The sequence below is a fragment of the Schistocerca serialis genome, chromosome 1 (genome assembly GCF_023864345.2).
Source record: "Schistocerca serialis cubense isolate TAMUIC-IGC-003099 chromosome 1, iqSchSeri2.2, whole genome shotgun sequence".
Taxonomy (NCBI): Eukaryota; Metazoa; Arthropoda; class Insecta; order Orthoptera; family Acrididae; genus Schistocerca; species Schistocerca serialis.
The window spans coordinates 1,162,053,658-1,162,068,955 of record NC_064638.1 but is presented as its reverse complement, the minus strand read 5'-3'; the positions used below and the strand labels follow the sequence as shown (position 1 = coordinate 1,162,068,955).

Genomic DNA, 15,298 nt, shown 5'->3' with positions numbered 1-15,298 from the left:
GAGTGCTATTGACAAGGAATTTCAAATTGATTCCGTTCTTATAGATTTCAGAAAGGCTTTTGACTCTCTACCGCACAAGCGACTTGTAGTGAAATTGCGTGCTTAGGGGAATATCATCTCATTTTGTGACTGGATATGTCATTTCTTGTCAGAGAGGTTACAGTTCGTAGTAATTGACGGAAAGTCATCGAGTAAAACAGAAGTGATTTCTGGCGTTCCCCAACGTATGTAACAGCCCTCTGCTGTTTCTTATCTATGTAAACTATTTATCAGGCATTCTGACCAGCCGTCTTAGGTTATCTGCAGATAATGCTGTCGTTTTTCGTCTAGTAAAGTCATCAGAAGATCAAAACAAACTGCAAAACGATTTAGAAAGAATATCTGAATCGTGCGAATACTGGCAAGTCACCCTAAATAATTAAAAGTGTGAGGTTATCTACATGAGTAACTTCGGTTACACGATAAATCAGTCTAACCATAAAGCCGCAAATTCAACTGAACACCTAGATATTACAGTTTCGAACAGTTTAAATTAGAAAGAACACATAGAAAATGTTGCGGGCTAGGCGAACCAAAGACTGCGTTTTATTGGCAGGACACTTAGAAAATGTAACACACCTAATAAGGAGACTGCCTAGACTACCCTTGTCCATCCTCTTTCGGAGTACTGCTGCACGGTCTGGGACCCTTATCAGATATGATTGACGGAGAACATCGAAAAAGTCCTAAAAAAAGCAACACGTTTTGCATTATCACGAGATAAGGGAGAGTGTGTCACGGACATGGTTCAGGATTTGGGATGTACGCTATCAAAATAAAAGGATTTTTCGTTGCGGCAGAATTCCCCACGAGTTTCCAATAACCAAGTTTCTCCTCTGAATGCGACAGTATTTGGTTGACACCGTTCTTCATGAGGAGAAATATTCATCATAATAAAATAAAGGTAGTCAGATTTCGCATGGAAAGGCATTTGTATCCGTTTTTTCCGTGGGCTGTTCGAGAGTGCAGTAATAGTGAATTGTTGTGAAGGTAGTTCGATGAATCCTCTGCGAGACACTTAAATGTGATTTGCAGAGTATCCACGTAGATGCACATGTAGTTGTAGATAACTACAGTCGTTTTTCCCTCACTCCAACTGAGAGTGGAATATCAGAGGAAATGACTACCTCAAAAGACATGACGTCTTAAGCATTGAGAAGCGTGAAAACTAGCTTCTCTTAAATCGAAGGGCGAATTACAAATACCATACTCATCCAGTGTTTAATAATGAGAGCACTTAACGACTTCCAACAAACTTTAGAAACGGTGTTTTATATATGGGAGATGGATTCTTTGAAGAACTGGCGGTGATGTGGTACTACTGCTAACAATACATCGGAGACTGAACGAGATATCATCACTGCGGTACAAGGAAGTTGTTCGAAATGTTACAGCGCTCAATACGGCACGTCGCAAGGGGACTTCGGCTTGTGTGGAGGACTTGGCTCGCTGATATGCTCGAATGACGCAGTGGTTCCTTCTCTGCCGGTCCGTACACAGATGGCGGGCGCCTCGCAGCTACCCTAGTGTCCTTGACTACTGCATCATCAAGCCACCTGATATAAGAGACCTGGCTCGGCGTATAACCTTGCAAAAGACTTGGCGTCGGCAGCAGCTGCGTGAGCGTCTCAGCTACGACAACATCCGATTCATTCCATCTTAAGGCCGCTAAAGAAATCGCGAATATTACCGTACTTAACTGACGAAGCAGCTACCTATGTCGAAGGCACGCAAGTTCGTCATTGCAAGGCTCTTCAAAGGAGAGCCGAAAGTTGACGACTTCAGTATCGAGAAAGAAGAACTGCCATCATTGAAGAATGGCCAGATACTGTGCGAGGCGGAGTACATCAGCGTCGACCCCTACCAGAGGGCGTACACGCAATGGCACAAGGTTGGGGCTACCATGATCGGATCACAGGTACGTACTATTTACACTTGTTTGTCAAACTCAGCTAACAGTAGCACTAAATTCCTATTCATTCTTCTGTCCCATCTGACGTCACCTACATAACTATTTCACAAGCCCACCTTAAGGTTTCCTCTTTCATAATGTGATGAATTCGATGGCAGCATTCGAATTCAGGTCCGTAATCCAGAAGTTCAATTGTGCTATGACTGTTGTCACACTTATCAGAATTTTCTGATTACTAATACTGGGTACGGAAACTATCAAAATTGACATTAGTCTCACCTCCAAATATCATGTGAGGGTTAGCCCGTTTACACGTGCATGCCTTCAATTATAGATCAGCCTGGCCTACCGCAACACTAACTCACTGTCAACTGAAGCTTGCCGTCTACAAAAAATGTTTTTAAAGACGTGTCTCTCCCCACCAGTTTAAGGAAAGCTTTGTCACAAAACAATGTAAAGACAAGTATTAAATAATATAATTAACCTACTTGAAGGCTTTTTTTATTTGTATTAATATTTACTTTAGTTTTTCTGTTGTATATTATTATTCATATATAATAATGTGGTAGTAACCATAGTTGATTCTCACTTGTCACGTTATATCAAAATTTAAGAAGTGAATATCTCTCGAAATTGAAAGGGATCCCAATTTACGACTGAAGTGCCTCATCTTAAACGAATTTCGGTGCTGATTCCAAAACAGCTCTTGGATTTTGAGAGGCGAAGCTATATTAATTCATCTAGTGTATTTGGATTACTAACAAATGTGCACTGCATGATCTTTTTGTCTTCCAGCATCTGCTGAGTAAATGTTAGGTTTCATATCAGGCTTTTAATTCAATTTGATATCATGTAATAATTTCCGTTGGTTTGTATGTGATATAATTTACAAATGAGCCAAATGAGTTGGTCTCACATGCAACTCATTATCATACTAAGGTGTTAGTTGCAGTTGATACTCAGTTCAAGGTAACAAGATATGGGGTGATGAATTAAACTCGTTTCCACTCTTGACATATGAACGCTAACCACTATTTCATAATAAATTCGTATAAATTCAGAAAATCTCGTAATGACTTTACCTAACAACAAACATTTCTACTATGCCAGTGTTACTAAAATCAAAACACATGAAATGCTTGCGAACAGGTTAAGAAGTTTGTAATAGTCACTTTAGTGAATTAAATGTTCAATTCACCAGCAATTTGAAATTATTACTATTTTGCTCATTTTTACTTAGCCCTGGGTGTCCCAGTATGAGCACTGCAATGCACATTGAAGTTTAGTTAGTTAGCACTGTATCTAGTTTTACGAACTGACTGAATTTAACTTAAGTGTGTGGAGAAAATGAGTCAGTAGTGTAACCAAATTAAGCCCTAACATGCTGCATTCCTTAGTCCTGTCGCAAACTGAGCCATATGTGAAGAAAATGGTTCTCGGGGATCTACTTTTCATGACTTTGACAGTGAATTTCGATAATTTAAACTAACAAAAAATCGTTTTCGTTTCAAACTTAACGAAAGTAACCACGCCAAAGTTTGGTAACAAACACCTAAATAACGTAAAACACGAAAACTCCCACAAATAAATTCGTATTAAATAAGGAAATGCCTATAATTTTTTACAGTTATAACTACAGCAGCCATTTAAATCCGCACTTGCTTATGAGTAGGTTGTAAAATACGGTCTTCTTGAATGTAAACAGCTGTCAGCTGTCAGATTGGAATGTCCCACCACTACCGTACTTCGCAACAATGGCGGACTAGCCGCCTAACCGGGACTGTTTAGCCGGCCGTTGTGACCGAGCGGTTCTAGGCGCATCAGTCCGGAACTGCGCTGCTGCTACGGTCGCAGGTTCGAATCCTGCCTCGGGCATGGATGTGTGTGGTGTCCTTAGGTTAGTTAGGTTTAAGTAGTTCTAAGTCTAGGGGACTGATGACCTCAGATGTTAAGTCCCATAGTGCTCAGAACCATTTGAACCATTTTTTTGGGACTGGTAGGGGCTCAGAATTTAATGGTAATGTCCAGCACAACATAGGCGGACATACCACAACAAAACACGTAAATGCGCCAGATGTGCTCGATAAAATGGATACACACAAGCATGAGAACACACCCCACGAAAATAATACATGATACACCTTCAGTAACAACCACAATAAAATTTATAAGGAAGGTGTTGGTAGTAAGTGGCAACAGCTAATATTAATTGTGGATCAAGAATGTCAGTCATAGATAGTAAACACACTTCACTGAAATTTCTAAGGAAAACAATATTGCGAAAAGTTTATCGCAACAGAGAAAGACATTACATTTGAAACTAAACGAAATTCTTTTTGTCTTTACAGGGACAGAGAGCTTAGCGTTGCAGCTTATCTTTTTGTAGACGATGCACTGTGACGTCAGCAGCCACTCGGTGATGCTGGCAGCCTAATTATTGTAGCCTCATCAGCAAAGAAATTTCAATGGATACATCTTCAGTTTATGATTATATTATCTTGTGCTGCATCTGTTTTATCATAAACCAGTTAGACGTATTTGTTGCTGTATAAATTGACATTAATATGTGTACGATTACAACATTCTTTACACCCGCGTTTCTGTTTCTAACGTTCCGTATACAGATTCAAAACAGTGTAGAAAGCACATTTACTCGCCGATGGCGAAGTTACAGTCCGTCCGATTTTAGCAGTAACAATCGCAAATTCAAGGTCCTGGCGGAAACAGTATCATACGTTATAAACACTTGAGAAGTCCCCACGACAAACAGCCCTGCTTTAACGCACGAGGCAGCTCATTAAGTTCCACACAAGATAATAAGTTCAAAGTACATTAACTCGTGGAAATCAGTTACGTGCAAAACAGTACTGTTCTAAGAGCGATATTTACATTTCATTCGCTTGAGTATTATCACTGCTGTTTATACACTCCTGGAAATGGAAAAAAGAACACATTGACACCGGTGTGTCAGTCCCACCATACTTGCTCCGGACACTGCGAGAGGGCTGTACAAGCAATGATCACACGCACGGCACAGCGGACACACCAGGAACCGCGGTGTTGGCCGTCGAATGGCGCTAGCTGCGCAGCATTTGTGCACCGCCGCCGTCAGTGTCAGCCAGTTTGCCGTGGCATACGGAGCTCCATCGCAGTCTTTAACACTGGTAGCATGCCGCGACAGCGTGGACGTGAACCGTATGTGCAGTTGACGGACTTTGAGCGAGGGCGTATAGTGGGCATGCGGGAGGCCGGGTGGACGTACCGCCGAATTGCTCAACACGTGGGGCGTGAGGTCTCCACAGTACATCGATGTTGCCGCCAGTGGTCGGCGGAAGGTGCACGTGCCCGTCGACCTGGGACCGGACCGCAGCGACGCACGGATGCATGCCAAGACCGTAGGATCCTACGCAGTGCCGTAGGGGACCGCACCGCCACTTCCCAGCAAATTAGGGACACTGTTGCTCCTGGGGTATCGGCGAGGACCATTCGCAACCGTCTCCATGAAGCTGGGCTATGGTCCCGCACACCGTTAGGCCGTCTTCCGCTCACGCCCCAACATCGTGCAGCCCGCCTCCAGTGGTGTCGCGACAGGCGTGAATGGAGGGACGAATGGAGACGTGTCGTGTTCAGCGATGAGAGTCGCTTCTGCCTTGGTGCCAATGATGGTCGTATGCGTGTTTGGCGCCGTGCAGGTGAGCGCCACAATCAGGACTGCATACGACCGAGGCACACAGGGCCAACACCCGGCATCATGGTGTGGGGAGCGATCTCCTACACTGGCCGTACACCACTGGTGATCGTCGAGGGGACACTGAATAGTGCACGGTACATCCAACCGTCATCGAACCCATCGTTCTACCATTCCTAGACCGGCAAGGGAACTTGCTGTTCCAACAGGACAATGCACGTCCGCATGTATCCCGTGCCACCCAACGTGCTCTAGAAGGTGTAAGTCAACTACCCTGGCCAGCAAGATCTCCGGATCTGTCCCCCATTGAGCATGTTTGGGACTGGATGAAGCGTCGTCTCACGCGGTCTGCACGTCCAGCACGAACGCTGGTCCAACTGAGGCGCCAGGTGGAAATGGCATGGCAAGCCGTTCCACAGGACTACATCCAGCATCTCTACGATCGTCTCCATGGGAGAATAGCAGCCTGCATTGCTGCGAAAGGTGGATATACACTGTACTAGTGCCGACATTGTGCATGCTCTGTTGCCTGTGTCTATGTGCCTGTGGTTCTGTCAGTGTGATCATGTGATGTATCTGACCCCAGGAATGTGTCAATAAAGTTTCCCCTTCCTGGGACAATGAATTCACGGTGTTCTTATTTCAATTTCCAGGAGTGTAGTACTCAATGACGCTCACAGTATTCATTGTCCACCACTTCGTTTCGTAACGTCCACGGCGAAATTTAGTTTATACAGTGATCGAAAAAATAAGAACGGAGCCATAGATTTTCAACTGTTTCTTTCTAGAACGATTGCACAACCCAGGCGCGCACACAACGACGATGCACTTAATGTCACTCTTCGATTGCAATCTATCGATATTGCTCCAGAAACACAGCGCACATAGCTGTGCTGCATATTACGTACGTTTTCACGCACAGCGCATTTCACAAAAGCATTACAAAGAAGACCAGATATATGTTGACACTTTTGCATACTCAGGTAAAAGAGACTGATGTAGCAATATTAATTTAAAAAATCAATTTTTCGTTTCGTATTATCGAAAAAGCAACAAATATTCTAAATCATCAAAGACTAAACGAAGTAGAAGGAAGAAAGAAGAAAAAGATAAAAATATATCTCTCGTAATTATCAATGCAAAATAAAATTACGGTCTTTGGTGCAGAGATTTTTATTTTCTAACTTCAGTTACTCGTTTCGCGAATGGTAGACATCTACCACACCCGTGGCCTAGGGGTAGCGTCTTTGATAACTCCTCGCTGCCGGCTTCGAAACCCCCCCCCCCCCCCCCGATAAAGTTTGATTAATACGAAGCATTGGCGACCGAAAATTTCCAGCATAAGAAGTCACCCTCATGCTGCCGTCGTCCTTGTCAAAGAGGACGGAGGAACGGACAGAGGTTCAGTGCACTCTCTTTTCCTAGGTGTGGGAGATTCCCCTTAAAAAGGGAAGAATCGGCAGTGATTAATTCGAAGCGGGTGCAGGAGGCTATGGGAACCACTGCAATAAAGACGCATAGTGCGTATCTACAGGACATTTGTGATTCGAAAACTATCATGATGATCTCTCCATTGGCAAAAGACAACGGAATAGTAGCCCATTCAGATCTTCGGCAGGGGCTTGTCAGCGGTGAGGTGACCATGAGAAAAAGATTGAATAACCAACGAAAGGATAACTTTCTACGAGTCGGAACGTGGAATGTCAGAAACTTGAACGTGGTAGGGAACCGAGAAAATCTGAAAAGGGAAATGCAGATGCTCAATCTAGATATAGTAGGGGTCAGTGAAGTGAAATGTAAAGAAGACAAGGGTTTCGGCAGATGAGTATAGGCTAACAACAACAGTGGCAGAAAACAGTATAACGGGAATGGGATTTGTTAACAATATTAACATAGGGCAGAAAGTGTATTACTGTCAACAGGTCAGTGATAGCTTTGCTCTTATAAGAATCGAAAGCAAACCAACACCGACGACAGCAGTTAAGGTACACATGCCGACGTCGCCAGCTGAAGACGAAGATATAGAGACAGTAAGGAGGATCTATTAAAAGGGTAATACAGAACGTAAAAGGAGATGAAAATCTAATAGTCATGTGGGACTATTGTAGGGTAAGGAGTAGAAAAAAGTTTACTGAAAAATTTGGCTTTGGGCAAGGAATGAGAGGAGAGAAAGAGTAATTCAGTTCTGTAATAAAATTCAGCCAGTAATAGAGAATACTCGGTACAATAACATCAAGAGGGGGAAGTATACTTGGAAAGCACTGGGTGATGAATGAAGATTTGAGTTAGATTATATCATGGTCAGACAGAGATTCCGAAATCAGATGCTGGATTGTAAGACGTACGCAGGAGCAGATACAGTCTCATCACAATGTAGCAGTGATGAAGAGTAGGCTGAAGTGATCAGTCAGGAAAAATCAGTACGCAAAGAAGTACTAAGGAACAACAATATACGCTTGAGGTTCTCCAAGACTGTAGGTACAGCAATAAGGAACAGCTGAGAAAGCAGTACAGTCGAAGAAGAAGGGACATCTCTAAAAAGAGGAATCACAGAAGAAGAAAAGTAAAACCATAGATACAAAGAAGGTAACTGCGTAAAATGGCTCTAAGCACTACGGGTCTTAACATCTGAGGTCACCAGTCCCCTAAACTTAGAAGTTCTTAAACCTAACTAACCGAAGGGCATCACACACATCCATGCCCGAGGCAGGATTCGAACCTACAACCGTAGCAGCAGCGCGGTTCCGGACTGAAGCGCCTAAAGCCGCTCGGCCCCAGCGGCCAGCAAACAGTGGGTAAGAGAAGAAATATTTCAATTGGTCGACAAAGAAAGGAAGTACGAAAATGTTCAAGAAATTAAGGAATACAGAAATACAAGTCATTGAGGAATGAAATAAAAAGGAAGTGCAGAAAACTAAGACGAAGTGGCCACACGAAAAACGTGAAGAAATGAAAAGAAATGGTTGTCGGAATGAGTGATTCAGTCTGTAGGAAAGTCAAAACAACCTTCGGTAAAATTAAAAGCAAAAGAGGTACCATTAGGAGCGCAACGGGAATTCCACAGTTAAATGCAAAGGAGAGAGCGGATAGGTGGAAAAATTACGTTGAGGGAATCTATGAGGGTGAAAAATTGTCTGATGTCATAGAAGAAACGGAGACGATTTGGAAGAGATGACGGGGTCCAGTATTAGAATCAGAATTTAAAAGAGCGTTGAAGGACTTAAGATCAAATAAGGCACAAGGGATGATAACATTCCTCCAGAATTTCTGAAATTATTGTGGAAGTAGCAATAAAACGAATATTCACGTTGGCGTGTAGAATGTATGAGTCTCGGGACGTGCCATGCGACGTTCGGAAAAATATCCACATAATCCCAAATACTGCAAGAGATGACAAGTGCGAGAATTATCGCACAATCAGCTTCACAGCTCATGCATACAAGTTGCTAACAAGAATAATATACATAAGAGAGGAAAAGAAAACTCAAGATGTATTAGACAGTTCGGCTTTAGGAAAGGTAAAGGCACTAGAGAGAGAATTCTGACTTGGCGGTTGATAATGGAAGCAAGAATAAAGAAAAATCAAGACACTTTCATAGATATTGTCGACCTGGTAAAATCGTTCGACAGTGTGAAATGGTGGAAGATGTTCTGAATTCCGAGAACAATAGGGGTAATCTATAAGGAGAGACGGGTAATAATATACAAAAAAGCCAAGAGGGAAGGATAAGAGTGGACGACCAAAAACGAAGCGCTCGATTAAAAAGGGTGTAACACAGGGATGCAGTCATTCAACCCTCCTACTCAATCTGTATATCGAAGAAGCAATGGTGGAAATAAAAGAAAGCTCCGGAGTGGGATTAAAATTCAAAGTGAAAGGATATCAGTGTTACGATTCGCTGATGACATTGATATCCTGAGTGAAAGTGAAGAAGAAGTACATGATCTGCTTAATGGAATGAGCAGTCAAATGAGTACGGAATATGGATTGAAAGTAAATTGAAGAAAGACGAAAGTAATTAGAAGCATCAGAAATTAGAACAGCAAAAACTTAACATCAAATTGAAGGGCAGGAAGTAGATGAAGTTAAGGAATTCTGTTATTTAGGCAGCAAAATAACCAATTACCGACAGAGCAAGGAGGACATGAAAATCAGACTAGCATTGGCAAAAAGGGCGTTGTTGGCAAAGAGACGTCTATTAATATAAAACATAAGCTTTAATTTGAGGCAGAACTTCCTGAGAATGCACGTTTGGAGCACAGTATTGTATAGTAGTGATGCATGGACTGTGGGAAAACTGGAAGAGAAGAGAATCGAGTCATTTGAGATGTGGTGCTACAGACGAATGTTGAAAATTAGCAGTATTGATAAGGTAAGAAATGAGGATGTTCTGCGCAGAATCGGAGACGAAAGGAATATGTGAAAAACACTGTGAAGAAGAAGAGGTAGGGTGATAGGACATTTGTTAAGCCATCAAGGAATGTCTTCCATGGAACTAAAGGGAGCTGTAGAAACCAAAACAGTACAGGAAGACAGAGATTTGAGTAAATGCAGCAAATAAATGACGTAGGTTGCAAGTGATACTCTGAGATGAAGAAGTTGACACAGGAGAGGAGTTTGCGGAGGGCCGATCAAACCAGTCAGAAGACTGATGACTCAAAAACAAGAAAAACAGAGAAAGGCATCTTCACATTACAGAAACTGGTCACTGCACACGCAGTCCATAAGAACGATTATACGATGCGAATAATTCGGCAAAATGTGATTAATATACAAAAAGATGAAATATAATCCTCCGCAACAAAGACCGTATTTTTATCTCAGTTCTTACACTGTTTACTGTATCAGCGGCAACGATGTAAATGAACGGATTATCAATATCTTCACAAATTTCAAGTGCTATTAAATATCTTCCAGTTGCAATAATATTATCCCTTACGTGGGGGAGTGTTGTGATCATACAGGTTGCGTGCCGTGTTAGTCACTTCGTCGTATAAAAGGAATCGTTAGCGCCGAAATACAGTGTCGAAGCTACGGTCTACATTTGGTTTCTTTTCTTATAAAAGACATCTCATTTCAGTTTGATTCTACACAACCAAATACTTGCGAATGTGATGGTGATTTGCATATTTAATCTTTAGTTTCTCTTCCTCGGTCTTTTCTGATACATTATTAAGTCGTCATCCTAAATAAAGTGGTGAACACGAAATTAAGTACCACCGAAAATGGGAACGTAGGTGGAGCTGGTTGTAATTTCAGCGCGATCGGGGTGGGTCTTTTTCCAAATTCTGTGAAATGCATTTGAAAAATAATATCGAAGCTCTGCAAGAAACTAGGAAAGTGTTCATTTCTGTACCTTTGACTAAATTCCTAAAAGCTACTGAAGCAGGGGAAAACTGGAAAAGCACACCAAGTCAGAAATACCTAACAAACCCTTTGCATCTGAAAATTCTGAATTACAGGGATTAAACGCTCCAATTCGTGAGCATATAATTAAATCAAATGAAACTGAGAAAGTGTTACATCGCCAAACAGTGTCTTCTTTAGTCCGAAACGTGTATCTTGCCAGTAAGGAAGAAATTCTCCACAAAACAAAATATAAACCTCCAGTTCTCAAGATAATACCAAAAAGCGACATTAATCTTGAAAAGTGAATTAAATTTTAAAATGAAAGATCGACGTATATTAGCAAATATTCTGTTTCAGAATTGGTAAACTGGATTGGTAATGTTGTAGATAACCAATATGAAATAATTCTCCATGATAAATACTTTTACTTAATGAAAAACGAATCAACAAGTGTTTCTAATCGGAGTGACCAATGTTTGATAGTTTCTTATCTTGTGCTGTCTCCGTCTTTTGAAGTGGAGTAGAGGTTTTAATCTCTGGTTTAATTGAAGAGTATTACAGTTGAATCTATGTTTACAGTAATTGTCAGTGAACTGCATTGAGGAAAATTTTCTAACGGTACACTAGTAACATGCCCTTCCGATGGTGCTGCTAACTTTAATGGATCTGCCGCTGGGGGTCCGTGTTCGGTTATACTAGAGAAAAGGAGGCACGAGCGCCGCACATTCACTGCGGAGCACACTTTTTCTCAGCTGCTGCCACCAACTGTAATAAGAAACCTCCTATAATAAAATGCTCATAACATATAGTAAGGTCATTTATTAAATTTTTTTTCATGTTTCTAAACGAGAAAATGTAACACATGAAATTCAGTGTGCTTGAGACCGAACTCTCTTCAAAGTACCGGAAGCTGTCGACATCCACTTGCTGACTACCAATCGGACATTTCATTCTATATTCCTATGCTACAAGTCAATTATCATCTCACGAGAATATATACACAAGGATGCGGATTTAGCAGGCATTGCGGGAGGAATCCTGTTAGAAATGATATGTTACAGTGTCACTGCAGCTTTAGTGAATTAGGGTAATACTTTAAATGCCGTTTCAAAGTAAAGTTTTGCAAAACAGTCACTCTCAAAACTCCGCAATTCCTTGTGCTTCTTTTCTACAACACTGGTACATTAAAGCCACATAAGCTCCCTTTGCTATTGCGATGAAGACAAAATGGGAAATGAGACACCAAACAAAATCAAAAATCTACATGTGGAGGCAACGGAAGTTGAAAGTGTGATATTCACGGAGAACAAGAATCAACCTATGAAAAATAAGGAAATCTGTGGAAAGTATGAGAAATAAAATTGAGCAACTGGTTAATGACAAGGATGTGAAAGTGACAGCACTAAGAACATGTTTTGAAATTTCAAGAATTCTGTGATAAAGATTGCAAAGAACGATGCTTGATGTTAGGACTTAAAAAATAAATATAAACGCTGTTAGTGCAGACTTGCGTTCTTTTAAGTATGTTGTTCATAACAAATCAGAGGAGTCGTCTTCTGATATTTCTTCTTTTATCTGAAAGTACGTCATCAGTTATGAAGTACCAAGCACAGTCTCTGAACGTGTTCTGTGTATTCCCATTTCCACTTCCAGTGCATCATTAATGATATCAACACATAAGCCGTAAGAATGCCTCAGCTCATTGTTGTTGTTGTGGTGCTCAGTCCAGAGACTGGTGTGATGCAGCTCTCCACGCTACTCTATCCTCTGCAAGCTTCTTCATCTCCCAGTACATACTGCAGCCTACATTCCTCTGAATCTGCTTAGTGTATTCATCTCTTGGTCTCCCTCTACGATTTTTACCCTCCACGCTGCCCTCCATTACTAAATTGGTGATCCCTTGATGCATCAGAACATGTCCTACCAACCGATCCCTTCTTCTAGTCAAGGTGTGCCATAAATTTCTCTTTTCCCTAACTCTGTTCAATACCTCCTCATTAGTTACAATGATCTACCCATCTAATCATCAGCATTCTTCTGTAGCACCACATTTCGAAAGCTTCTATTCTCTTCTTGTCCAAACTATTTATCGTCCACGTTTCACTTCCACACATGGCCACACACCGTACAAATACTTTCAGAAACGGCTTCCTGACAAATATATACTCGATGTTAACGAATTTCTCTTCTTCAGAAACGCTTCCCTTGCCATTGCCAGTCTATATTTTATATCCCCTGTACTTCGACCATCATCAGTTATTTTTCTCCCCAAATAGCAGAACTCATTTACTACTTTAAGCATCTCATTTCCTAATCTAATACCCTTTGCATGACCCGATTTAATTCGACTACATTCCATTATCCTCGTTTGGCTTTTGTTGATGTTTATCTTATATCCTCCTTTCAAGGCACTGTTCATTCCGTTCAGCTGCTCTTACAGGTCCTGAGCTGTCTCTGACAGATTTTCAATGTCATCAGCGAACTTCAGAGTTTTTATTTCTTCTCCATGGATTTTAATTCCTACTCCGAATTCTTTTGTTTCTTTTGCTGCTTGCTCAATATACAAATTGAATAACATCGGGGAGAGGCTACAACCCTGTCTCACTCCCTTCCCAACCACTACCTTCCTTTCATGCCCCTCGACTCTTATAACTGCCATCTGGTTTCTGTACAAATTGTAAATAGCCTTTCGCTCCCTGTATTTTACCCCTGCCACCTTCAGAATTAGGCTGTTGTAAATGCACATTACTGCAACAATAATCTTGTATTATTGATCTTTATGATTTTATTCTGTAAATAATTAACTGTTTAGTACTTATTCGTAATGGAATTAAATATCAGAGATTAAGGTACATTTTTACATATTAGTACCATTGCTGCTTTCTCTACCATCACAAAAGTTTGAATCTCTCTCTCCCCCCCGCTCCCCCCATCACACTACCGTCAGGATTAATAATGGTGGGAGGAGGAGATAAGTGTTTAGTGTCCCGACGACAACGAGGTCGTTGAAGTGGAACACGAGCTCGGATTAAAGGAGGATGGGCAAAGAAAGCGGCCGTGCTCTTTCGAAGGAAACATCCCGGGATTTGCCTTAAGCGATTTAGGAAAATCAGGCAACACCTGAACCAAGATAGCCGATCACCGGTTTTAACCGTCGTCCTCCCTAATTGCAGTCCAATAGTCCAATGTGCTAACCACTGTGCTACCCTGCTCGGTCGTCGAGCTTATTGTCTCTCCGCGCAGAAGAAAGCAGAAGCATTCATCGCTGCAAGCAGAACGCAGCACCTGGAAGTGGATTGTCCCACGTGCGGCTTCGTGGTGAAGCGTCGGGAAAGAATGATTGGTTCAGTAAAACGATGCCATCGTTAAGCACTTAGGCGAAGCAGTCTGGAGGAGGAGTGGTTCCAAATATTTCTTGTAAGTCCTGAAGTCGAACTTTGCTCGACACCCGCCTCCGAGATTGATGACGAAGGGCTCACGCCAGCGCACTTCCTACCATGGTAGATGGGAGAGTTAATATTTTCGCAAGAGGGATCGAGCTCTCAAACTCAATTGATTTGGTGAAAGAATTAAAGCTCCAGCAGAAACTAACAACAGACTTCTGGAATCTTTAGAGCAAATAGTAATTCATGAGCTACACAGGAACTCTCATTACGAGCAAGAGGATTAGAATAGTCGTCATCGACCAAGAAACGTTTCTCCAACATACGCAGCAAAAGACGAGGACAAAGGACTTACGAATTGCCCGGCAAGAAGTTTATCGGACTTTTATTCTCACTACTTCGGACCGAAGAGAGTTTTTGAGGCTAATCCAACAGATTATATCTTGCGAGTTGTCCAGTGTAACACGATAGCTTATTATAAAGGGGAGAGACACTTTATTCAGTAACAAACATGCGACCGTGGACCCACAGGCGGCGGCTAAGATCTGGTCATACTCGTGTTGACAGCTGAAATCAGCTTGGCGAGAAGCACGTGGAAGGCCAGTTTCACACTGTGGTCCACTGATAGGGTTATCTCTGGACGTCCACCGGCCGCTAAGGTGACCGCGTGACTGGGAAAACCCTTCTGTTGGGCAGCACAACGGCTGCTCGTTTCTCACGGCCGCTTTTCTAGTACAGCGAAAAAAATAAAATAAAAAAAAAAACACTTGCCCCAAAATTAATAAATATTGAACCATATACGTGTGAAGACGCGCCTTCGATATCTGCGCAGGTTTATAAGTTATTGCAAGTTAAATGCTATAAACAATTCCTGAACCGTGGAAGTGAATACCTCGGCAACGCATTATGCGACTGAAGCTAACGAG

General features: G+C 41.9%; 1 protein-coding gene across 1 annotated transcript in view; it reads left to right on the top strand.

Annotated features, from left to right (window-relative positions):
- Nucleotides 1-1,643: 1,643 nt before the first annotated feature.
- Nucleotides 1,644-15,298, top strand: part of LOC126418203 (prostaglandin reductase 1-like) — a 111,913-nt gene continuing 98,258 nt past the window's right edge. The window contains exon 1 of the mRNA XM_050085175.1: nucleotides 1,644-1,957. Coding sequence (XP_049941132.1) covers nucleotides 1,757-1,957 — 201 coding nt within the window. The 5' untranslated portion in view covers nucleotides 1,644-1,756. The remainder of the gene's footprint in view (nucleotides 1,958-15,298) is intronic.